The 25,352-nt window shown below is 40.0% G+C and overlaps 1 protein-coding gene across 6 annotated transcripts in view; it reads left to right on the top strand.

Moving 5' to 3' along the window:
• Positions 1–25,352, top strand: part of osbpl9 (oxysterol binding protein-like 9) — a 185,267-nt gene that overhangs the window by 22,595 nt on the left and 137,320 nt on the right. For all 6 annotated transcript variants that reach the window (XM_073063024.1, XM_073063021.1, XM_073063025.1 and 3 more), the window contains exon 3: positions 9,443–9,521. In XM_073063024.1, coding sequence (XP_072919125.1) covers positions 9,443–9,521 — 79 coding nt within the window. The remainder of the gene's footprint in view (positions 1–9,442; positions 9,522–25,352) is intronic.

Here is a 25,352-nt window from a genome sequence, read left to right as displayed (position 1 = left end):
TCCAGTCTATTCCATAATTTACTTTACGTGGCTCTCAGCACTTACCTGCTGTCCCGCTTGCTCACGTTTTTAACGCTGGAAAAAAACTCAGCAGGTTTGTATTTAAGTGCGGGGTGCTTGGACTCAGGGTACCGAAGCAGTTTTGAGAGCTTCATTGCCTCATTAAACAATCTCCCATCCGCATGAGCTCCAACCTCCTGCCTGCCCGCTGCCTTGGCCAGGTGCGTCTGTTCCCGTATCGTGGCTGTGGTGGTCACAGTCCGGAGAGAGCGACTGACTGGGTGAGGAGTGCGGCAGGACGTGTCCACCCCTCTTGTAGGATCTATTGGCCGACAAAAGTTTGTTTCAGTAAATCACAGCGAGGTAGCTGCTCTGCTACTTATGAAACGCTGAGCCTGAATTAGGTCGTCTGTGAATATTTTAGCACCAGCTTCCCCACGAATGTTCAGTGTGGTGAACAGGTTTAGAAGCGGCGCCCATCTGTCCGAGCTCCAGGCCAGTAGCAATGGCACTTCCTGCCGGCCGCACGAAGCGGCTGGTTACCCGAGGCTAACCAGTGATCCCTGATGCGCTTGGGTAATGACCTTGCGTGTATTCAAGTTCAACAGTGGGCGTGACAGGGAATAAGGAAAGGTACAGCAGACTCATATCATTTCCTTGTGGCCTGGTGGTTGGGGACCAGCACGTGGCGGGGGAGCTACGTGCATGCACACTGGGCAGAAAGAATGGAACTAAAACCCAGCAGCCTGGAAACAATCTCTCAGTAGTATTTGTGTATTTATTTTTCATTTTTTTTCGGGATCTAGTGGGAAAGTCTCAAAGATCAACCAGTCGATCGTGATCGACGGTTTTTGCGACCACTCCTTACGTAAATCTTTTACATTATCCACAACATTACCAATCTTTGGTATCATCTGTGAGTTTACCAACCCAACTATCCACATTTTCATCCAGATAATTTATATAAATCATCAACAGAAGTGTCTGCTTGAATCCCTGTAGGAATCAGTAGTGACAGACCTCCAGCCAGAAGAAGTCCTGTCAGCCACTATTCTGTCGTCTTTGGGCAAGACAGTTCTGGGCTCAAATGGCCAATTCACTGTCGATCCCATCAGAATCTTCTGGATGAGCCTTCTGCCTTGTCAAACACCTTACTAAAATCCACATAGATAACATCCATGACTCCACCTTTATTTCCTCCTCAAAGGACTCTGTAAAGTTATTAAGACGTGACTGGACCTGCAAAAAGTCATGCTGACTGCCTTAATTTGGCCTAATCCTGATTTTGCAAATGCTTATGAATCCAATAAAGCGAGAGGAAATTCAATTGGGAGGGAGAACAAGGCACCAAAGCTAAGGCTTATATCTGCTGTAAAATGAAGGATGGCAGAATGCATGAGTTGATTGTCATTAGGACACAAACAAAATGCTTAAAAGTGCTTTCATTTCTGGGGTGCTGATGCTCTGGCTCCTCTGGCACTGTCAGGCATTAGTTTCCCAAAAGTTTTGTGGTATGGTTCCATTTAAGACTATAAATGGACTGTATTGGACAGGCTTTTGGAATTGTTCTAGAAACCTGAGGAATTATGTTGACCTTCAGGATGCTGTTGCAGGAACCAAAAATGTCAGATTGGGTTAGAAGCCTATTTCCTTAGCAGAACCTTGGTTACTCCAAATGTATTTTTTTTAAAGTCTGTTAGTTCCATGATCATTATTAATTATCTGTATCCAAGGCTGTAGAGTGATGGAAGTTTGTGTTCGCTTCAACTAAATTCTGGTTAAGTGTAGAATATTTAATAACTGTAATGTTCTCCTTATTCTTCCAGCACTGTGTAAGCATCACCTGATCAATGTTTTCTTTTAAAGATGTTATCTGAAAGTCCAAAGATATGTCCAAAGCCTCAATGTGAGCAATATTCTAAGCTCTTGAGCTGGTGCCACTTAAATTACATGAAGTTAGTAACTTACATTACATTAAAAATGAATTTCCGTAAAAGGAAATTCCATTTGGAATAAGAAAAGACATTGCTGACTTTCATTACTTTCTCATTAAAAGAGAAATGAGAGAGTAATGAGATTACAATTAAATCTCTGTATTTTGCATATTTCCCCCAAGACTATAGCGGTGTATATCGTAGACGCGATGAGCTTCCACCAAGTTCTAGTTCCTCTCCAAGCCACCAACTATTCCGCATAAAAATTGATGTTCCTTTGTCATTGGGGTTAAGACTTGCTACTCTGCATCCTGCATTGCAGGAATACTTTCACTAGAAGGAATGTGGCGAATCAAGAATTTGATTTATCATTATCTATTCAATTGGAAATGAGGCCGGACAAAAAATGCTGGCCTTGCCACACCCATAACCCTAAACTGATTTTATAAAAGTTACCAATGAAATTCAAGTGAATGAGACAATGTTTCTCTAAAGCACGTAGTACACATAACACACATGTAACGCATAATAACTTGGGAAAATAAGGATAAAATCTACAGATGAATTATGCATAAATAAGCAAAGTTAAGGGCATTGAAGTGGACGTTTGAAATACTTGCATGTCAGGAAATATCTAGAATTTCATATTAATCAAATATTGATGCAATTCAAGGAAAAACGTTGTCTTTCAGTGGCAACTTCTGAATTCCAACCCAGAATTCAGTAATTTTATATTCACAGACATCTCATTTGTTTTTGTTTCCATTCATGGTGTAGATAATTGAACTGAGGAATTTGATTATTTGATTTAAAGCAGACAACAAGGGTTTGTAGACTCTACTATGTTGCACAAGACGTAATCAATTTGCTTCATTCATGTCTTGAGCAAGAAATTATTATTTTCTGTTGAAGTGTCAGCTTACTTTCTACTGAACGCATTATTAGTCTTCACAATTGATGTGTTTACTTCTGTTACACTGACTAATTACTTATATATGACTTGCACAAAAATGGTAATTTAATCTGTTCATTTCGAAATCATCAGTATCAGAGGTATATGAAAGATGTAGTTGCCAAATGTAGTTTTATCTTCAGTTACAAAATTTAAGAACATCAGTGTTGGTCATCAATAATGCAGTGAAATTCAAGCTCATGTCATTCCATTTTCATGAATGAATTAAATGTTAAATATTTTATATTGAACTTAAAAATTTGTTCTGTGTAACCTTTTATATTCATCTTTGAAGGCGCTTTGTTATCTACTTTATTGAGCAAGTGCTTATTCAAGGGGAGGTAGGAGGGAAGAACTGAAAGGAAGGTCTGTGTTAGCACTGAAGAAAGGAGAGACTGAAATGGCCAATAGATTAAGATACAATGCGCAGGTATGATAATGGAACAAGGAAAGAAACATAAGATGGGTTGATAAGAGATGTAAATTGCAGCAACGGAATCGTTACTGATAGTAGTTGTCCAAATAAATTAATATTAATAATTTCATATGATTATTGTTGATTCAATGTTGAATGTGTGGCACTGTAAATGTATCCACCCGAAAGATGAGATGCAATTCCTTGAACTTCCGCTGAGCATCATTAGAATGCTAAATAGGAGGGTTCAAGGGCGTAAGGGTTGGCATGAAGTGGTAGAGAGTTAACGTGACAGGAAACTCTGATCGTACTTGCAGACTGAACAAAGGTATTTCACAGTAATGGTATTGTAATTAAATGAAGTTCAGAGCTTAAAGAACAGATGCACCACTAAGATGTATAGCAGCAAATGGCAATTACTCTGCTCCTGGCACAGATTTGAAATCATTTAGCCATTTGAGCTACTCTCAACAAAGTACTTTCTAAATGTAGAATTTTTTTCTTTAATGTTGATCATGGATTCAGCAATCCATTGCAAGTATTATTAGCACAAACTATTCTCTTACACAGAACAAAATGTGCATAATTTCCAAACAAGCTTAATTTACATTATTACTGAGTATGTAACCCAGCCTTAATAATTTTTAAAAAAAGTATATTTAGAGCTGTGTGATATCCTAGAGGATCCTTTAGCACTGATCAAGGACAAATTAAGTACTGCTGCCTGAACATAACTGCAGGTTCTCCACCCCCCCCCCCCCCCCATGTTTTGTATAAGAAACAAATGTTAAGATAGGGACCCACGCAACTCATAGAAAATCAGCAACGTTGCATACAGTAAATGTTCTCGGACAATATTTGACATACCTTGAAACTCTTTGATTACGAGCAAACCCATTCAGAAGAAATACTACAGACGGCCCTCCTTATCCACTGAGGATTGGTTCCGGGACCATCTCCCCCCCCCCCCGGCGGATACCAAAAAACGTGATGCTCAAGTCCCTTATTTAACCTGTCTCAGTGCGGTGGACTTTAGGACCCGGTGGAGCTCAGGACCCGCCACCCGTGGCTGCTGCTGTTTCTGTTCCATTGACGGAAAGCGATCACGATTGAAAATGAAGTGGAAATAATAAAGTGATCAGAAAGAGGTGAAGCGTCATTGGAAAAGGGTTAGGCTACAGTCGGTCAATGATCGGAACAATTTTAAAGGATAAAGTGAGAATGGAGCATGTGAAGGCCCTGCCCCAATGAAAGTTACAATTATTACTAAGCAATGCAGTGGTTTAATTATTGAAATGCATATGTTTCTTAAGTGTTTTATATGCATAGAAAGGTAAAATAGATACTATATACTAAGACAAACGTTTGACTAACTGACGCTAAATAATACCAGACGTACCTGTTCCGACTTGGAGAACTTCTGGGGTTTTTTCGATTCCCGATCCACAATAACCTACGCACATCCTCCTGTATACTTCAAATCATCTCTAGATTACTTATAATACCTAATACAATGTAAATGCTATGTAAATAGTTGTTATACTGTATTGTTTGGGGAATAATGACAAGAAAAAAGTCTGTACGTGCTCAAACAACAAGTGCTGGAGAGAGAACTTCCGGTTTTCCTGATCTGTGGCTGGTTGAATCCACACATGCGGAACCTGCGGATAAGGAGGGTTCCATGTGGTTCTGTTACTGTGCTAAATAGGGCAAACCAGGAAAACAACATAGAACAGCACAGTACAGGCCCCTTGGACTCAATGTTGTGCCAACCCTTTAACCTATTCTAAGATCATCTAATCCTTCCATCCGACATTCTTCTTTTGTCCATATGCCTACCTAAGATTCTCTGAAATGTTCCTAATGTTTTTGCCTTTACCACAACCTCTAGCAGCATGTTCCTTGCACCTACCACTCTTAGTGTTTTTAAAAAAATCCCTACCTCTCATATCCCCCTTCTTTTCCCTCTAAACACCTAAAAGTTATGCCCCCTTATATGAACCACTTCGGTCTGGGTGGGGGGGGGGGAGTGGGTAGTCTCTGGCTTTCCACTCTACTTCTGCCATTTATCTTCTTGCACATCTCAATAAAGTCAGCTCTCACCCTCCTTCTCAAAGAGAAAGGCGTAGCTCATTCAACCTATTCTCAGTGCTCTCTAATCCAGGCAGCATCTCATCTGTACTCTCCAAAGCAGGGATTTCCAACCAGGTGTCCACAGACCTCTTGCTTAATGGTATTGGTTCATGGCGTAAAGAAGGTTGGGAACCTCTCCTCCAAAGCTTCCACATCTTTTGTATAGGGGCAGCTCCAGAACTGAACACAATATTTGAAGTGTGGTTAACCAGAGTTTGAAGGAGGTGCAACATTACCTTGTAGTTCTTGAACTCAGTCCCCTGATTAGTGAAGGCCAATATAGTTTAATCATCAATTGGTGCTGCAACTTTGAGAGATCTATGGATGTAGACCCCAACAGTTTCCTCTGTTCCTTCATTCTGTTAAGAATCCTGTCAGTAACCCTGTATTTGACTTTCCAAAGTAGTTCACTTCACATTTTCTAGATTGAATTCCAATTGCAAAATCTCAGTCAGCTCTGCATCCTAACCAATGACAACCTTCTTCGCTTTCCACAATAGCACCAACCTTCATGTCATCTGCAAATGTACTAATCCACCCTTCCACTTTGCCATTGAAATCTTTGCTAAAAAAATCACAACGAGCAGGGGTTTCAGAACAAACCCTGCAGAACACCACTAGTCACTGACCTCCCGACAGAATTCACTCTGTCTCCTCCGGTTTAAGATGGTGCCTCTGAAGGGAAGAGACAGTTCACTGGTAGTTCAAAAGTCAAGAAATTCGACTAAAGATGTTATTAATAACACCTTTTCTGAAGTAAACTGTGGTAAACTATCACTGCAAACAATGAAGAGGCAAGTGAAGGCAAAGCAAATTCAAGGGATGAGCTGTGCTGGTGTTTTGCAAAATCAAAGCAGGTGGAGTTGGAGTGAGCGATTTTGGGAGAAGCAATGGAGGTAGAAGAGTTTCGATGCCCATCCAACTAACCTGGTTGTGAGGTTGGATCACTAAGCGCTGAGCTGATTTAGAGAGGTCAAAAATGGCTTCAAGCTGGGTGGCGTGGTCTAGGCCTGGTGTGTTTCACAGCAGCAGGACCAGGTTCCTAATGTAAGACACAATCTGCTGTTTGGACAATTTAAATGCCGGTCCAGGTAGACTGGAAAGGCAGTGTTTCGGGACCAGAAGCAAGAATCGGGCTGATTTCATTCACTCTCCTGTGGTGTGCACTCCTCTCTCTCTGACACTGACCTGTGAGACTGAGCTGGCTCCTGTACTTCGTGTCTGCTAGCTTCCCAGCAATTTGCCCCACTAATATGATAAGTGGGCTTTGGGCCCACTCTTGGCTGCTCCAAGGATTCGGATCTAAGGACTCAGTTTGATTCGGAATGATGGCTCGCTTCTTTTATTTGTGTAATTTGTGTGTTTTTTTTGTCTCTTTCTCTGTACATTGGGTCTTGGTCGTTATTTTGTTTAATTGGGTTCTTTCAGGTTTCTTACTTTGTGGCTGCCGGTAAGCAGACAAGTTTCAAGGCTGTATAGTTTATACATTCTTTGATAATGTTCTTGGATCTACAATCATTCTTTACCTTCCATGAGCATACCAATTTTGAATCCTTGTAACCAAGTTTTCCTGGATGCCATGCCTCCAGACCTTCTGAATAAGCCTACCTTGTATGATTTTGTCAAATGCCTTACTAAAATCCATATGCCCCATGTCCACGACTTTGCCTTCATCAGTTTGTTTGTTTCACTTTGCCAAATAACTCAGTCAAGCTTGAGGCAGTCAGACTCTGCTTCTGCAAATGCTCGTAGATCTTATCTCTGAATCCCCTCCAAAGAGGGGGAAATTAAAATAAAATGTCTTAGTACAAGTTTAACCATCAGAAGTACTGTTTTGTAGATCAATCTGATCTTCTCTCTTGTGTTCTGGAACATGCTTCACTCCTACATCATCCAGAGATTGTCACTTGATTCACGTCTAAACAAGTTAATATGAAGATAGAAATTGTGAGAAGAACCAAATTGGGAGGATAATAATAGTCTAGTTATTTGTGTTTTGCACAGGTGTTTTGTTGACCTCAAAGCTACCAAATTAAAGCAGGGACAAGGGTTGTAAGGCATTTGGCTGTGTAGATTATTGAATTTGTAGTGTGAGGCTATAAGTAATAGATTTATTAAGCTGGCAACTGTAGGCCAGCTTAACAAACAATAACAGTTAAAACTAGAGATTGAGGGAGCATCAGGGTTTCAGTAAGTAGATATTAGGTAAGTTCTTTCTGGACCTGGACCATTCCTTGGCCCATGTACTTGCCTTTCATTACACTTGCCTTTTGTGGCCATATTGCCCCTAATGTCCATGCAATGCTGTTGTAGCCTCTCTGCAATGAGGAGAACAGGCTGCATGTAATAACTAGGCTTTGGGTGGTGGAAACTAATGTTCTTTACATGAATTCCCCTGACTTCGTTTAACTGCTTATGCTGTCAAAGCCTTGATCATTGTTTCTAAATAACTAGAAATGTTTAGAAATAATTGAAAGACATTTCAACAATCCTGTTTTTTAAATTGTTTTTAATTAACTTCTACAATGTACTTATTATTGTTCACTTAATAAAAGCTTCCAGCCTCTCCACTTAGAACTTAATGTAATCCTCTCAGTGATTTCAGGAGCAGAACAGAAGATCAGATGTTCCTGCTGGAAATAACAGCTTTGAAATTGCAGCTCAGCCATTAGTGAATAGATTAACCTAGGTAAAGGAAATTTAAGGTAAAATGTTTTCAGTATACATGCAGAGATTACATATTTTCAGGAGGGGTAATTACCCCTGCTTGATTATGTTCAGAAATATCAATATTATGTACTGCAATATTCCACAGAAGATGATGATCACAGTTAAATAGAATGGTAACAAATGAATTTGTGACAATTGGCTTGGTACTCCTGCCTTCAAATACTGTTCATGTCTATAAGCCTGAATTTGTGCTCTCTCTGGTTCCCTGATTGACTTCTCCAATTTCTTCCTCTACTGGCTCTCAAGCACAAGCTGACTTATCCTGGTGACAATCATCTGAGGCTTTTAAATTCAATCGCTTGACTTAACACCCTGACAGTAAGACTATTTAGAATAGTTGACATAATTCTTGCAAAAGCAATGGGTAAGTTTATATGTTGCACTATGTAATAGAAATTTTTTTCTGATGTCACATGTTGGAGAAGAACAAGCTTGAAAATATAATTAAAAAGCAGATTATGGAAATTTGATACAAACCAGCATAAAAATGGGTGCAGTAGTCAGGAGGTGGATGTAAAGAGAATATCTTGCATGCAAACTCTTCAGGATTCATTTGTTAACCCAGAATGTTTTTACTTGGTTTTTAACCTTCTTTTATCTGTAGGTATTTAAAATTTATTTAAAATGCAATGTTAACATGTTTCTATATAATATTTGGTCATTGCAGTAAAGATAGAGTTAACCCAGTATAAAGAATTAATGTACTTTTGATTAGCCGACCTTTGGAAACTGCTGTCTAGCACAATAATTATTAACATTTTCTGAAAATGTATGTTATGTTAATATTGATCATCATTGAATGTCTGCCAAGAGCATGTGGGGGTGGGGGGGGGTGGGGAAGAAGAATGCTGGAGATCATTTGCAGAAACCTTGAATTCAGTGGGAAGTTTTCATATTTCCTTTTTTATATTTAATTTTAAAAATACTTGTGCATAATTGCAGGAATGTTGATTAATTTGTTCAGCTTTTCTTTTAAAGCTAGTGTTTGAAATGTATTGATGATGCTTTTATTGGTGACAAGTGTGTTTATAAAATCTGCAGTGCATCTGCTGATGAATTTCTTGTAGCAGTGTTAAACATCCATTTAGAAAACAAAATTCTTGCAAATTTCAGATTGTTAGGGATTTTCTGTAAAATCTCATGGGAAAGATCAATGCATACTGTATATTGTTATTGCATTGTTTGAATTCTCTCACGTTCGGGTTCTGAACATTACTGTGCAGTAAGCTGGTGATGTCACTGCTTGCTTCACCAGGCTTTTTGGTCTCTCTCTCACAGGGAGCTGTGATTGGTATAGACGATGAGGATGACAGCACCTTCACAGTCACTGTGGATCAGAAGACATTCCATTTTCAAGGTGAGAGCAGAGCAATTCCAACATGCATTTGAAGGGCTGAAAGTACTTTGACTGTGGAGATGTTGAATGAAAGCTGGCACTTGAGATTTTGTGCATGGATATGTATTTTAACAGACCATGTGAAGCATGCGTGAGACTGAATATTCTAGAACTTGATTATTTAGCTGGTTAAATACTAGATATTTTGCAACTACATTAAAACCATGTTAAATGAGGATCTGTCTTCATCTGATTTTGGATATTATGTAAAAAATAAAGGAGAAGTTATGAAGAGAAAAGCAATCCTGTTATCTGTTTACAATTTTATGAACTGCTTGATGCTCTTTTAACTGCTGCTGTACAGCCAGAGGACTGGCAGCACTGGCAGTACAGTGACCAAGCCAAGCAGGGTTGTGCCTCAACTGAGTACTGCAGATGTGCATTAACGGGAAAGCCGAAAGCAGCTTTTGTCCTTTAAGGTGGAGACTTGTATTCTGCAAACCTACAATTTCTTCCACTGGCATTATTTGTCTCTTCATTTATGTGCCATCATTGCATTCTCTTCCTGATTTTATTACTAATTTGACCAGCTTTTTGTCATGTTTCGTCACTGTATGCTGTGGTTCACCGGTAGGAAGGGTAAGGCATTGTCATTTCAATTTTCCTTTCTCACTTGAAATTTGTATGATATTGTTTAACATTTTCATTGAGAAAGTCAGGACATCTGGTTAAGAAATAGCATGGCAAAGCTATTAGGTTAGGAATAGTTGTAATTTAGAAAACTGCATATTCCAGGTGTTAAAAAAATGAGCATCAGTTCAAGTTGCTTTTTATACATAACTTGCTCTTTTTATTTCCCTTGTTTAAATTATCATTGTTTCATTGCCTTGTTTTATTGATCATTACTGTTATTATTACACTTCAAGTTTCTCCTTCAGATGTATTACATATTAGACCCAAGATCTGATTGGAAAAGGATTAGTGATTACTAATTTGGTTCCTGTCACAAGCATTTCAGACTTGCAAGTGGAAAATAGTAATGGGTCTTTGATTCTAATTTTAGCAATATTTATTAGAATGGTTAAGTTAATATTGATTGAGGCAACACCTTATAATTTTTTTTACTGCTTTGTAAATTCAGTGTAACAGAAGTAATTAGTTTGTTAATCTTGGTTACCAAATAAGCCTCAAACAGTTCTCATCTAGGATGCAAAGGTGCAAGGATAAATATGTTCACTCTTTCTCAGTATTGCTGCGGTTGAAATACTTGAGGAAATTTAATTTTTTATTCTACAAATTGGAAACTTAACATGTGAAATTAAAGAAATGTGTTGCATTGAGATAAATAATTGAAATAAAGTATTCTGCAAACTTCAAGAAAGATGTGAATACATTAAGAATAGTGTAAGAGACGTGCTCTTATTGAAAAGCTTAAAAGCTGGGAGAGCTTTACTGGAGAAGAGATTGGCAACCTTTCGGACTAAGGAAGTGTATAGAATAGAGTGACAGAGTTAGTACAACAAATAGCTGACTACCAGTATAAAAGATTTAAAGTTAGAAACAATAGATACAAAATGTTCATGATACAGGAGAAAGTATTGCCCAGAAGAGTGGTAAATATCTAAAATATTTTACCACAGGAAGTAATTCAGAGAAATTTTGACAAGTAGGTTGAAGGGGAATAAGCATTGGAGAAAATGAGAGGTTGCTGTAATTGTGTATGGAAGTAGGCTTGTGTGGTGCATAAATATCAGTACCTTAGCATTTTAATTTCTAGCCAAGAATAATACATACTATTTCCATAAAATGACAAATACCACTTGTTTTCAAAGCAATAAAATTTAACCTTCTAAGCAATTTGCCTTGTTCACTTAGCTGTTAGTAATTTGTTCTGGGGGGTAACTTACTTTCAACCAACTGCACGTGTGCTTGTTAATATTTTGAGTTCGGCAAAACTTTGATTAATTCCAGTTTAGTTTCTTCAAACTGAGCTTGAAACCTGACAAAGGATAATGAAATGCTGACCTTTGTATCTATAATGCAAGATGGCAGGCAGGAGTGGTGCAGTGGTTCCCAAACCTTTTTGGGTTACTGTCCCATTGCCTCCCAGACCATATCAACAGCATCCCCTATCTCTTCCCGGTTGTTGCATAAAACTATAAATTATTTTTAAATTTGATTACAGTAAAACTATTTTCATTAACAATTTTAGAGTGTAGATTAGTAGTCCAGCTTTTCACTACTTTCTCCTTTCACTGAGATGGATGAGGTGTTATCAGATTCTCAACATCAGTCAGAAGGAATCTCAGATTCCCACGTACAGTAATTTGCAGTTTGCTTTGTTGCTGTGAAAGAAGTTGGGCAATTGTACTGACACTGCCCTCCACTAAATATGATGTTGGAAAGGCAATAAAGAACAGCTTACTTTTTTCAGCCTCTTGGTGGCATCCTGTCATCAATGGAGTCCCATCTGTTGCACAAGCAAGAATGTTGGTGAGTGGAATACCATGCCCTTTGAAAACATTGCTCAACAACCTGAAATATTGACTCCCCCATCATATCAGTTTCTCGGCCCCTTGTAAATAACAACTCACTTTCATCTTTTATGAAGTGAATATAACCCAAAAGCCAAGTTTAATCTCCAGGAAAAGCTGATTGCTCCAACTGCAGAACAAACACTGTTGTCCTAAGTACATTGCACAATGTGTCTTCCACATTTTCAGATATTTCATCTATTTGTCTTTGAACAAAGTTGTCACTGAGCAGAATCACTTTAATTATTTGGTCTGATGACTTCTACAATACTATACTCAGAACCTCCCTTACTGCTGGCAGAATCAGTTCTTCTCCAGTTGCATGGGGCTTTCTAGATTAGCAATAAGCATTGAATTGTTGTATGAAGCATGCAATCACTGTTTTGTTAGGTGCTAGTAAACATGTTTTGAAGTGCTTTATGTTTCTGAAATTTATGCAAAGTGACTGAAGATGTTCTTGTTTGCTTGATCAGTTTGTTTCTTCTTCAAATGTGCAAGTAGCCTGGACAGTTTCATTGCCTCATTTGGAAAAACTTTTTCACACAACAGACACATCGGCTGCTGTTGGTTACTTGGTGCTGATATAAATCCCTATTTCAGACACTCCACACAAAACTGTCCACACTTCTTTTTCATTTGGTCTGTTTCTTCCATTTTCATGCCAAGGAGAATTGGTAGATGTGTAATTGGATTTCCAGTAGGCCTTTGGCAAGGTGCCACACATAAGGCTGCTTAACAAGTTAAGACCCCATGGGATTACAGGAAAAACACTAGCATGGATAAAGCAGTGGCTGATTGGCAGGAAGCAAAGAGTGGGAATAAATTGAGCCTTCTCTGTTAGGCTACCGATGACTTGTGGTGTTCCACAGGGGTCTGTGTTGGGATCGCTTCATTTTGCATTGCATGTAAATGACTTGGATGATGGAATTGATGGCTTTAGGGCAAAGTTTGCAGATGATAAAAAGATAGGTGGAGGGGCAGGTAGTTTTGAATAAGCAGAGAGGCTACAGAAGGACAGACAGGTTAAGAATAGATAAAGAAATGGCAAATGGACTACAACACTGGGAAGTGTATGGTCATGATGTTTGGTAGAAGAAATAAGAGTAGACTGTTTTCTAAATGGAGAGAAAATTCAGAAATCTAAGGTGCAAAGGGACTTGGGAGTCCTTGTACAGGATTCTCTTAAGGTTAATTTGCAAGTTGAGTCTGTGGTGAGGAATTGCAATGTTAGCATTCATTTCAAGAGATCTAGAATATAAAAACAGGCATGAAATGTTGAGGCTTTATAAAGTACTAGTGAGGCTTTACTTGGATTATTTTGAGCAGTTTTGTGCCCCTTATCTAAGAGAGGATGTGCTGACATTGGAAAAGGTTCAAAGGAAGTTCACAAAAATGAATCTGGGATTGAAAGGCTTTTGATGGCTCTGGGCCTGTATTCACTAGAATTCAGAAGAATGAGGGGTGACCTCATTGAAAACTATTGAATGTTGAAAGTCCTCAACGGAGTGTATGTGGAGTGGATATTTCCTATTGTGGGGGAGTTAAGGCCAGAGGACACAGCCTCAGAATAGAGGGGCGTCCTTTTAGAACAAAGATGAGGAGGAATTTCTTTAGCCAGAGAGTGGTGAATCTGTAGGATTCGTTACCACAGGCAGCTCTGGAGGCCAAGTCTTTGTGTATATTTAAGGCAGATATTGCTAGATTCATGAAGGAGATTGGAGCTGAGAGGAAGACAGAGCAGCCATGATGAACTAGTGGAGCAGATTCGATGGGCCAACTGACCTGTTTCTGCTCCTAAATCTTGTGGTATTATGGTCTTATTTTTGTTATGAATTAATGGCCACTGCAATCACTATTGTTCAAGTCTAGCCTCAAGGACTGTGATCAATAAAGGGAAAGTTATGATGTCATCATATGTCAGACAAATCTTGATTCTGCCTGAAGGCAAACAAAGCGAGGCAGCAATATCTCGTTTGGGACTTTGGCTAGAGAAATACAGTCAAGACAATTCGAAAGGACATATTCTAAACTTGGACACCATACACTAACCATGCAGTGATGCAATTCCTGTGAATTAGTGTTCCAAAGGCTAGTTGAGAGTAAGGCAGGATTTGACCAGAGCACTTTTAAAGAACTCCGTTAAAATAAACTTAATGAAAACCAAGGTGGTAGCACTCCAGTGTTGCATGGGAGAGGATGGTTAGAAGTCGGGTATCTCAACCAAGTATATTGCTGCTGGAGATCCTCTGAGCAGTATCCCTGATTTGACCATCTTGAACAATTTCACAAAAGATCTTTCATTATAATATCAAGTGTTCCATTCTTATTTCTTCAGTACCTTGTCTTCTGATACCCAAAACCTTACCACTATCAAGAACGAGAAGGAAAAAACCATAAGACCATAAGATATTGGAGCAGAATTAGGCCATTTGGCCCATAGTCTGCTTTGCCATTTTATCAAGGCTGATCTGATATTTCTCTCAGCCCCAACCTCCTGCCTTTTCCCCGTAATCCTTCCTGCCCTGATCAATCAAGAAACCATCAACATCTACCTTAAATATACATAAAGACTTGGCCTCTACAGCTGCCTGTGGCAACAAATTCCACAGATTCACCAATCTGTGGCTAAAGAAATTCCTCCATCCCTGTTCTAAAAGGATGCCCCTCTATTTTGAGGCTGTGTCCTTTGGTCTTAGACACTCCCACCATAGGAAACATCCTATCCACATCCACTCTGTCAAGGCCTTTCACCATTTGATAGGGTTCAATGAAGTCACCCCTCATTCTTCTAAATTCCAGTGAATACCAGCCGAGAGCCAACAGATGCTCTTCATATGACAAGCCTTTTATTTAATCCTGGATTCATTTTTGTAAACCTGCTTTGTCCCTCTCCAGTTTCAGTACATCCTTTCTGAGATAAGCGGCCCAAAACTGCTCACAAGTGAGGCCTCAACAGTGCTTTATGGAGTCTGAATATGACATCCTTGCTTTTATATTCTAGTCCTCTTGAAATTAATGCTAACATCGCATTTGGCTTCCTCACCACAGTCTCAACCTGCAAATGAACATCTAGGGAATCCTGCACAAGGGCTCACAAGTTCCTTTGCACATCGGATTGTTGCACTTTCTCTCCATTTAAGAAATAGTTTCTTCTACAAAAGTGCATAATTTTACACTCCCATCACTATTCCATCTACCATTTCTCCTCTCATTCTCCTAATCTGTCTAAGTCCTTCCTGTTTTCTCAAAACTACCTGGCCTTCCACCTATCTTCATATTGTCTGCAAACTTTGCAGCAAAGCCATCAATTCCATCATCCAAATCGTTGACATATAACGTAAAAAGAATCTGTCCCTATTTAGACCCTTGTGGAACACCACTAGTCACTGGCAGCCAATCAGAAGATGCTCCCTTTATTCCTGCTCTTTGCTCCTTTCCAATCAGCCACTGCTTTATCAATACTAGAATCTATCAAGTAATGCCATGGGCCTATAGCTTGTTAGGCAGCCTCATGTGTGGCAGCTTGTCTAAGGCCTCCTGAAAACCCAAGTACACAACATCAACCGATTCTCCTTTGACTATCCTGCTTATTATTTCTTCAAAGAATTCCAACAGATTTGTCAGACAAGATTTCTCCTTGAGCAAACCACGCTGACTATGGCCTATTTTATAACATGCCTCTGGGTACCATGAAACCACATCTTCCCACCCACTGAGGTCAGATTAACCGGCCTATAGTTTCCTTTGTTCTGCCTCTCTCCCTTCTTCAAAAAATGGTGTGTGATTTGCAATTTTCCAGTGTTCCAGAATCAATCCAGAATCCAGTGATTCTTGATTATTATTAGTGCCTCTGTGATTTCTTTAGCCCCCCCTTTCAAAACTCTGGAGTACACCCTCTGGTCCAGGTGACTTATCTACCTTCAGACCTTTCAGTTTCCCAAGAACCTTCTCCCTAGCAATAGTAACTTCACAAACTTCATGACCCCAAATGGTTCTACTTATTTGAAGGAGTGCTGCTCTGATGGTGCTTGATGCCATTTAGTTCAAAGTACAGGCCTGTCCCTGGATACTGGATATTAAAAGTAGGATCCTTACTTTTAGATGTCTATAATTCAATTTTCACCATAAGAAAATGCACAAAATCACTCTATATGGTAGTCACATATGCACAGTGCAATGTATAGTTCTTAAGAGGCAATGGTATCTGATTAATGCTAAAAGGTTACATGTAAATGTTTTTTTTCCTAAGTCTTGTTTTCATTTAAATTTAGCAGTGTATATGGGAGCTCATACATGTGTATTGGGGGAGCTGGTAGCTTACTGTTTGTTAACATCCAATACCCTGAAAATAATTTTTTTCTCCACCATCCGGTGTACTCTTACTATGAAACAATCTGCAAAATGCACTATAATCACTTGCAAAAGTGTTTTAATTGCATCTCCTAAATTAATGAACTCTACCACCATGTAAAGGCTCATGGAAACACCCCAGGTTTTGTAGGTTTCACTCCAAGTCTCCCACTATCTTGACTCTTCACTTAGAAACCCTAAATCCTCAAACTCCCATACCTAACAAATCTCTGGTAGGATCCTCATAAGAAATGCAGTGTTTCCAGAATGTACATCATCACTTTAGGCAATTGGGTATGAGCAATAACTGCTGCCTTTCCCAATGACCACAATATATTATAAATGAATCTTTATTTAAAAAATGATGTTGAGAATGTTATCTAGAGTGCAAAGGTTCAATTGCGAGTTAAATAAAAACTAGGTTTACACAACATGAAAGTTTAAAGACAAAGTGGCGATTTAATTGAAAATTTCAAGAAATTAAGGGAATTGGTGAGGTAGGTAGAAGTTATTTCCACTGGTTAGGGAATCTAGTGCTTGGTGCACAATGTGAATATTAGAGCTAAAACTTGTGGAAGTGAATTTTGAACCATTTCTGAATGCAAAGTGTATTAAACATTTGAAAAGTTCTTCCGCAATTGGTCATTGTTAACTTTAAGCCTGAGACTAATAAGCTTTTGTCAATCAAAGGTATTGAGGAAGTAGGGTCTATTGAGTTAAGTTAAAAATCAACCGCAATGTAAATGAATCATTAAGTCTGTGGAATTGACAGTGTGCTAACTGGCCCCAGCACACAATTAAAATCAAGCTTAACCACAGCTAATATAAACCCAACTCTAGCTCAAGGAGCTATAATTTTGCTAGATAATTTGACCTAGCCCAGATCAGAATCTGGTTTCTCATTTGCAAATGCATCTCTGATCATTTAAATTAATATTGAGGACCCCTGACCCTATTACACTTTATTCAACTTTTAAACTGGATTCCTGCCCCCAAAGCAGAAATTCATTTATCTATGGGCCACATCTGATTTAGTCAGACAAACTACAATTTGCTTCAAACCCAGTTGACCCAGTATCATTCATCGGCTGTGCTCTTGTTCTAACATAAGCTTTAATCAATTTGGTGACAATTTAATTTTACTAGGAAATATTAAAATAAGACTGTTTGCAATTAAAGAATACAACCCTGAGATTCATTTTCTTGCAGCATACTCAACAAATACATAGAATAATAACAATATCAATGAAAGACTGCATCAACTTGGGCATTCAACCAGTGTGCAAAAGACAATTATGCAAATATGAAAAAACAAAGAAACAATAAATAAATATTTAAAACATGATGAAGAGTTCTTGAGAGTGAGTCCATTGGTTGTGGGAACATTTCAATGATGGGGCAAGTGAAGTTAATCATCTTTCATTCAAGAGCCTGATGGTTGAGGGGTAATAACTGTCACTGAACCTGATGATGTGAGTCCTGAGGCTTGTGTACCTTCTTCCTGATGGCAGCACCAAGAAGAAAGTAAGTCTTGGGTGGTGGGATCCCTGATGATGGATGCTGCTTTCCTGCGACAGCATTTCATATAGATGTGCTCAATGGTGTGGAGGCCTTCACCCATGATGGACTAGGCCATTTCCACTACAGTTTGTAGGATTTTCCATTCAAGGGCATTTGTGTTTCCATATGAGGTTGTGGTGCAGTCAGTCAATATTCTCTCCGCTACACATCTGTAGAAGTTAATCAAAGGTTTAGATGTCATGCTGAATCTTCGCAAACTCCAAAGGAAGTAGAGGAGCTGCCTTCTTTCTTCGTAATCGCACTTGTGAGCTGGGGCCAGGACAGGTCCTATGAAATAGTAACACTGAGGAACTTATAATGTTGCTGACCCTCTCCAGCTCTGATCCTCCAGTGAGGACTTGCTCATGGACCTCTGGTTTCCTCCTTCTAAAGTTAATAATCAACTGCTTGGTGGTGTTGACGGTGACGGTTGTTGTTATGGCACCACTCAGCCAGATTTTCAGTTTCCTTTTTATATGCTGATTTGTTAACATCTTTGATGTGGCCTACAACAGTGGTGTAGTTAGCAAGCTTGAATATGGCGTTGGACCTATGCTTAGCCACACAGTCATAAGTGTTCCGCGAGTGGAGCAGAGACTGAGCACACAGCCTTGTGGGTGCACCTATGCTGATGGAGATTGTGGAGGAGATGTTGCCAATTCAAAATAACTGGGGTCTGCAAGTGAGGAATTCGAGGATCCAATTACACAAGGAAGTATTGAGGCCGAAGTCTAGGAGCTTATTGATTAGTTTTGAGGAGAAGATGGTATCAAATGCTGAGCTGTAGTTGATAAAGAGTATCCTGATGTATGCATCTTTGCTGTCCAGATGTTTCAGTGTTGAGTGAAACATAGAAACATAGAAAATAGGTGTAGGAGTAGGCCATTCGACCCTTCGAGCCTGCATCGCCATTCAGTATGATCATGGTTGATCATCCAATTCAGAACCCTGTACCTGCTTTCTCTCCATACCCCCGATCCCTTTAGCCACAAGGGCCATATCTAACATCCTCTTGAATATGGCCAATGAACCGGCATCAACTGTTTCCTGTGGCAGAGAATTCCGCAGATTCACCATTGTCTGTGTGAAGAAGCTTTTCCTCATCCCGGTCCTAAAAGGCTTCCCCTTTATCCTTAAACTGTGACCCCTCATTCTGGACTTAACAACATCAGAAACAATCTTCCTGCATCTAGCCTGTCCAATCCCTTTAGAATTTTATACGTTTCATTAAGATCCCCCCCACCCCCAATCTTCTAAATTCCAGTGAGTATAAGCCTAGTCGATCCAGTCTTTCTTCATATGAAAGTCCTGCCATCCCAGGAATCAATCTGGTGAACCTTGTTTGTACCCTCTATGGCAAGAATGTCTTTCCTTACATTAGGGGACCAAAACTGCACACAATACTCTAGGTGCGCTCTCACCAAGGCCTTGTACAACCGCAGTAGAACCTCCCTGCTCCTGTACTCAAATCCTTTTGCTATGAATGCCAACATACCATTTGCCTTTCTCACCGCCTGCTGTACCTGCATGCCCACCTTCAATGACTGGTGTACAATGACACCCAGGTCTCATTGCACCTCCCCTTTTCATAATCGGCCACCGTTCGGATAATAATCTGCTTTCCTGTTCTTGCAACCAAAGTGGATAACCTCACATTTATCCACATTAAATTGCATCTGCCATGAATTTGCCCACTCACCTAACCTATCCAAGTCACCCTGCATCCTCTTAGCATTCTCCTCACAGCTAACACCGCCGCCCAGCTTCGTGTCATCCGCAAACTTGGAGATGCTGCATTTCATTCCTTCGTCTAAATCATTAATATATATTGTAAACAACTGGGGTCCCAGCACTGAGCCTTGCGGTACCCCACTAGTCACTGCCTGCCATTCTGAAAAGGTCCCGTTTACTCCCACTCTTTGCTTCCTGTCTGCCAACCAATTCTCTATCCACATCAATACCATACCCCCAATACCGTGTGCTTTAAGTTTGCACACTAATCTCCTGTGTGGGACCTTGTCAAAAGCCTTTTGAAAATCTAAATATACCACATCCACTGGCTCTCCCCTATCCACTCTACTAGTTACATCTTCAAAAAATTCTATAAGATTCGTCAGACATGATTTTCCTTTCACAAATCCATGCTGACTTTGTCTGATGATTTCACCTCTTTCCAAATGTGCTGTTATCACATCTTTGATAACTGACTCTAGCATTTTCCCCACCACCAATGTCAGACTAACCGGTCTATAATTCCCCGGTTTCTCTCTCCCTCCTTTTTTAAAAAGTGGGGTTACATTAGCCACCCTCCAATCCTCAGGAACTAATCCAGAATCTAAGGAGTTTTGAAAAATTATCACTAATGCATCCACTATTTCTTGGGCTACTTCCTTAAGCACTCTGGGATGCAGACCATCTGGCCCTGGGGATTTATCTGCCTTTAATCCCTTCAATTTACCTAACACCACTTCCCTACTAACATGTATTTCCCTCAGTTCTTCCATTTCAGTAAACCCTCGGTCCCCTACTATTTCCGGAAGATTATTTATGTCCTCCTTGGTAAAGACAGAACCAAAGTAGTTATTCAATTGGTCTGCCATGTCTTTGTTCCCTATGATCAATTCACCTGTTTCTGACTGTAAAGGACCTACATTTGTCTTGACCAATCTTTTTCTTTTCACATATCTATAAAAGCTTTTACAGTCAGTTTTTATGTTCCCTGCCAGCTTTCTCTCATAATCTTTTTTCCCTTTCCTAATTAAACCCTTTGTCCTCCTCTGCTGGACTCTGAATTTCTCCCAGTCAGCAAATTGGAGTGGATCTAAGATGCTTCTTTGGCCGGAGTTGATAAGCTTCATCACTAATCTCTCAAAAACACTTTGTTGCTGTGGATGTAAGTGCTACTGGGCGATTGTCATTAAGGCAGGTTACCATGTTCTTCTTGGGCACCGGTATTGTTGAAGCCGGCTTGATGCAGGTGGGTACCCTAGACTGCTGAAGCATGAGGTTAAAGATCTCAGTGAACACTCCAGCCAGTTGATCAGCACAGGTCCTTGGTACCTTTGGCCAGGTACCTCTTCTCGACTAGATGCTTTTCATGGGTTCACCCTACTGCTCGTACGTCAGCCTCAGAGACTAGAATCATAGGATCATTGGGACTGTGGGAGTTTGTGATGCTTTCTCTGAGTTTTGATGGTCAAAGCTAGCATAGCATTGAGCTCATCTGGGAGCGAAGCCCTGCTGTCACCTATATTATTTGATTTAACTTTATAAGAGGTGATAGTATTCAAGAGCTGCCACAACTGTTGAGCATCCTTTGTTGATTCATGTTTAGTCTGGATTTGCCACTTCGCCTGTGAGATGGCTTTCCAGAGATTGTACCTGGACCTCTTCTAACTTTCTTGGTCACCACACTTGAATACACATGGTTCATTCAGGACTTCTGATTGGGGAAGACCCTGAATGATTTTGTGAGAACACACTCATCTACAACTGTTTCAATATAGCCTGTGACAACCATGGTGCATTCATTCATATCCATAAATGAGTCCTTGAACATGACTCAGCTGACTCGGGAAGCAATCCCATAGCCACTCCTCTGCCTTCTGCGACCAGCTCTTTGTTGACCTCAGCTCAGGACATTTGCTCTTCAGCCGCTGCTTGTATGCAGGTTGGATCAGATTTACTGAAATGCTGCCTGGGCATGGAATGGTAGGCATTCTTTATCTAATATAACAGTGGTCTAGTGTGTTTGGATGTCCAGTGCTACAGGTTATATGCTGATTGTTATTGGGCAGGATTTTCTTCAAACAAGCCTGGTTGTAGTCCCTGACTATGATTTGAAATGCATTGGGATGAACTAGATAGATAGATAGATAGATAGATACTTTATTCATCCCCATGGGGAAATTCAACTTTTTTTCCAATGTCCCATACACTTGTTGTAGCAAAACTAATTACATACAATACTTAACTCAGTAAAAAATATGATATGCATCTAAATCACTATCTCAAAAAGCATTAATAATAGCTTTTAAAAAGTTCTTAAGTCCTGGCGGTAGAATTGTAAAGCCTAATGGCATTGGGGAGTATTGACCTCTTCATCCTGTCTGAGGAGCATTGCATCGATAGTAACCTGTCGCTGAAACTGCTTCTCTGTCTCTGGATGGTGCTATGTAGAGGATGTTCAGAGTTATCCATAATTGACCGTAGCCTACTCAGCGCCCTTCGCTCAGCTACCGATGTTAAACTCTCCAGTACTTTGCCCACGACAGAGCCCGCCTTCCTTACCAGCTTATTAAGACGTGAGGCGTCCCTCTTCTTAATGCTTCCTCCCCAACACGCCACCACAAAGAAGAGGGCGCTCTCCACAATTGACCTATAGAACATCTTCAGCATCTCACTACAGACATTGAATGACGCCAACCTTCTTAGGAAGTACAGTCGACTCTGTGCCTTCCTGCACAAGGCATCTGTGTTGGCAGTCCAGTCTAGCTTCTCGTCTAACTGTACTCCCAGATACTTGTAGGTCTTAACCTGCTCCACGCATTCTCCATTAATGATCACTGGCTCCATATGAGGCCTAGATCTCCTAAAGTCCACCACCATCTCCTTGGTCTTGGTGATATTGAGACGCAGGTAGTTTGAGTTGCACCATATCACAAAGTCCTGTATCAGTTTCCTATACTCCTCCTCCTGTCCATTCCTGACACACCCCACTATGGCCGTGTCATCAGCGAACTTCTGCACATGGCAGGACTCCGAGTTATATTGGAAGTCTGATGTGTACAGGGTGAACAGGACCGGAGAGAGTACTACTGCTTGTTTGGAGACAGCATCATGCAATACTCAAGCACTTGACTATGGTCAGCTGCTGGTGGTATGTAAACTGTGGTCAGTATTATGGAGGAGGAGGAGAACTTCCTAGGTAAATAGCGTGCACTGCATTTGACCATTAATTGGTCAAGGTTGGGGAAACTGCCACATCAGAACACCACCAAGAGTTTATCATGAAACACATACCTTCACCTTTTGCATTTTCCGAATCAGCATTTTGGTCCAGATGGAAAATCGAAAGCCTTGAAAATCAAAAATCACTGTATCTGGTGTACTGGGAAAAAGCCAAGTCTTGCTCAGACATAGAATACACCAATCTCTCATTTTCCTCCAACACAGCAATCTTGCCCTCAAGACCTAAATTTTGTTTTTCAGCGACTGTGCATTTGCTGACAAGATGCTGGATAGAGGGGGGCCTCATCCCTCTGCGTTTCAGCCTGGCTTGGAGTCCCCTCCCATCTGCCTCACTTTCAGCTGTTGCAATGACTCTTTGTCGGTTTAAAGATGCCGTACTTGTCTGGTCCGCTGAGACCTTAGAGGGAAATTACCATGCTTCAGATTGAGTAATTGTAGAGTAATTGGAAAGTGATATATTTAAAAGTATGTTTGGAAGTATTGCCTGCAGCCCACAGAATGTTGCTGTGGTTCATCAGTGCCATCTCTGGATTTTCCAGTGCAAGGCAAAGTAAAATATGAAGGGATTAGCAAAGAGTATCTAGGTTATTTTAAAATCACAGGCTTGCCAATGTACAACTAATATAGATCAGGTGCAAGATAAAAAGGACTTGCTGCAGCAATGTGATGGAAGCAGGAATTTGGATGAGCTCCAGTTTATGGGTGGTGAAAAGTTGGACCCAAGAAAATGTTGCAATCATCAAGGTTAGAATGGGGAAAGGCATAGATGTTTATTAAAGCAGCAGTTGGCTGTCATCGGGGCTCCCAAAGTCCTGTATCGGCAAGCTGCGGCGCTGGAGGTTCATGGCAGGAAGAGTTTTTCTTCCTTCTACCGTCTGCGTGAAATGATGGGCTGTTGGGACTTTGAGACTCTCTTTTAAACCGTGCCATGGACTGCTCTTTATCAGATTACGGTATTGCTTTGCACTGTTGAAACTATGTGTTATAATTATGTGGTCTTTGTCAGTTAGTCTTTATCAATTATGGTATTCAATGCACTGTTGAAACTATATGTTAACTATAACTATATGTAACTATGTGGTTTTGTGTATGTCTTGTAGCTTTAGTTTTGTCTGATGGGTTTGGAGTTCCTTTCCGGGGAGCGTGCTAAGACGGTAGCGCGATATTGATACGCAGTAGCCTCTCCGGTCTCTGGATTGGGGATTACCAAACGTAATGTGGTTTTTCTTGTGTGGTCTGTTTTGTGCTTTTTTGTGATATCATTCCGGAGAACGTTGTCTCATTTTTAACTGCATTGTATTTGTGGTTATAAATGACAATAAACTGAATCTGAATCTGAATTTTGGCTACTAAAACTAATCAAAGGCCAACTATTCTGTGGTGAATGACTCACTTGACTTCCACCAGTTATAAGACTCTGATGAGCATTGTGCTATAATGCTCTATACTTGGCTGGGTGAATGGATATTTAACACCTGAGGAACACAGTATCACCTAGAGCAAAGCAGCCAGCTGTTCTGACGTGCCATTCTTCACAGAATTGTGCATTCATTACCTCCATAACGTGTGGGCAATGGTTATAGTGTGTATCATCCAGAAGCACTGCAGCAACTTGTCATGGCCTCTTGTGTAGCTTTTCCCAAGACCTTGTCATAGGAGCAGAGTGGTAGTAATCTTGAATGAGCTCCTCCATTTTCCTCTTCAAGTGAAACATCATCCTGGTTTTAGACATTTTGTTGTGTTTTCATTGGTGTTTGGTCAAATTGTTGGTATTTCATAACTAATGACAATTTGATACATGGAGTGTAAATGTCCACGACAGCAGAGGAATTCAGTAAACCCCAAGCATAAATTTAAAATCAATAAAAGGGATAATGAATGTAAAAGAAATATATTTGCAATAGAACATGCTGACTTATAAATGTTTACATAATTCTACCATTATTGACTTATCTCATCTTTTTGGCCTTGTGTCATTTACTTCAGCTTTATGTATCCTATTTGGTTTCAAGTCTTCAAGGTCTCTTATTCCTTGTTGATCTATATTCCTTAATGCTTTCCATTTGAACTTGAAATCTGTTTTATAACATCCTCGTGTACACAGGGCACTTCAGTTATCAGTTGAGCATGACTATGCAGGAATAATTGGAGCTGTGAAGGTGATCATCATTTGTGCAATTGTATGTATTTTAGATATCAACTTCTCAAAGGTCGTTTTGCATAGCATACTCTGAACAAAAAAAGAAGTTTGTACTTTGGTACTTTTTTTCCCCCAAAAGCACTGGTCTGATATCATTTGGATCACTTTAACGTGCTTTAACTTTAAAGTCTGAGAATTAAATCAGAATCAAATATTTAAATATGTAAATATTTGCATTTCTAATGTTGATGGCCAAGTCCCTCAGAGTGTTATTTAGATCCATCCATGAGCCAGTTT

This window comes from Hemitrygon akajei, chromosome 12 (genome assembly GCF_048418815.1).
Source record: "Hemitrygon akajei chromosome 12, sHemAka1.3, whole genome shotgun sequence".
NCBI classification, from domain to species: Eukaryota; Metazoa; Chordata; class Chondrichthyes; order Myliobatiformes; family Dasyatidae; genus Hemitrygon; species Hemitrygon akajei.
The sequence above is the reverse complement of the archived record's forward strand: the minus strand, read 5'-3'. Positions and strand labels throughout refer to the sequence as shown.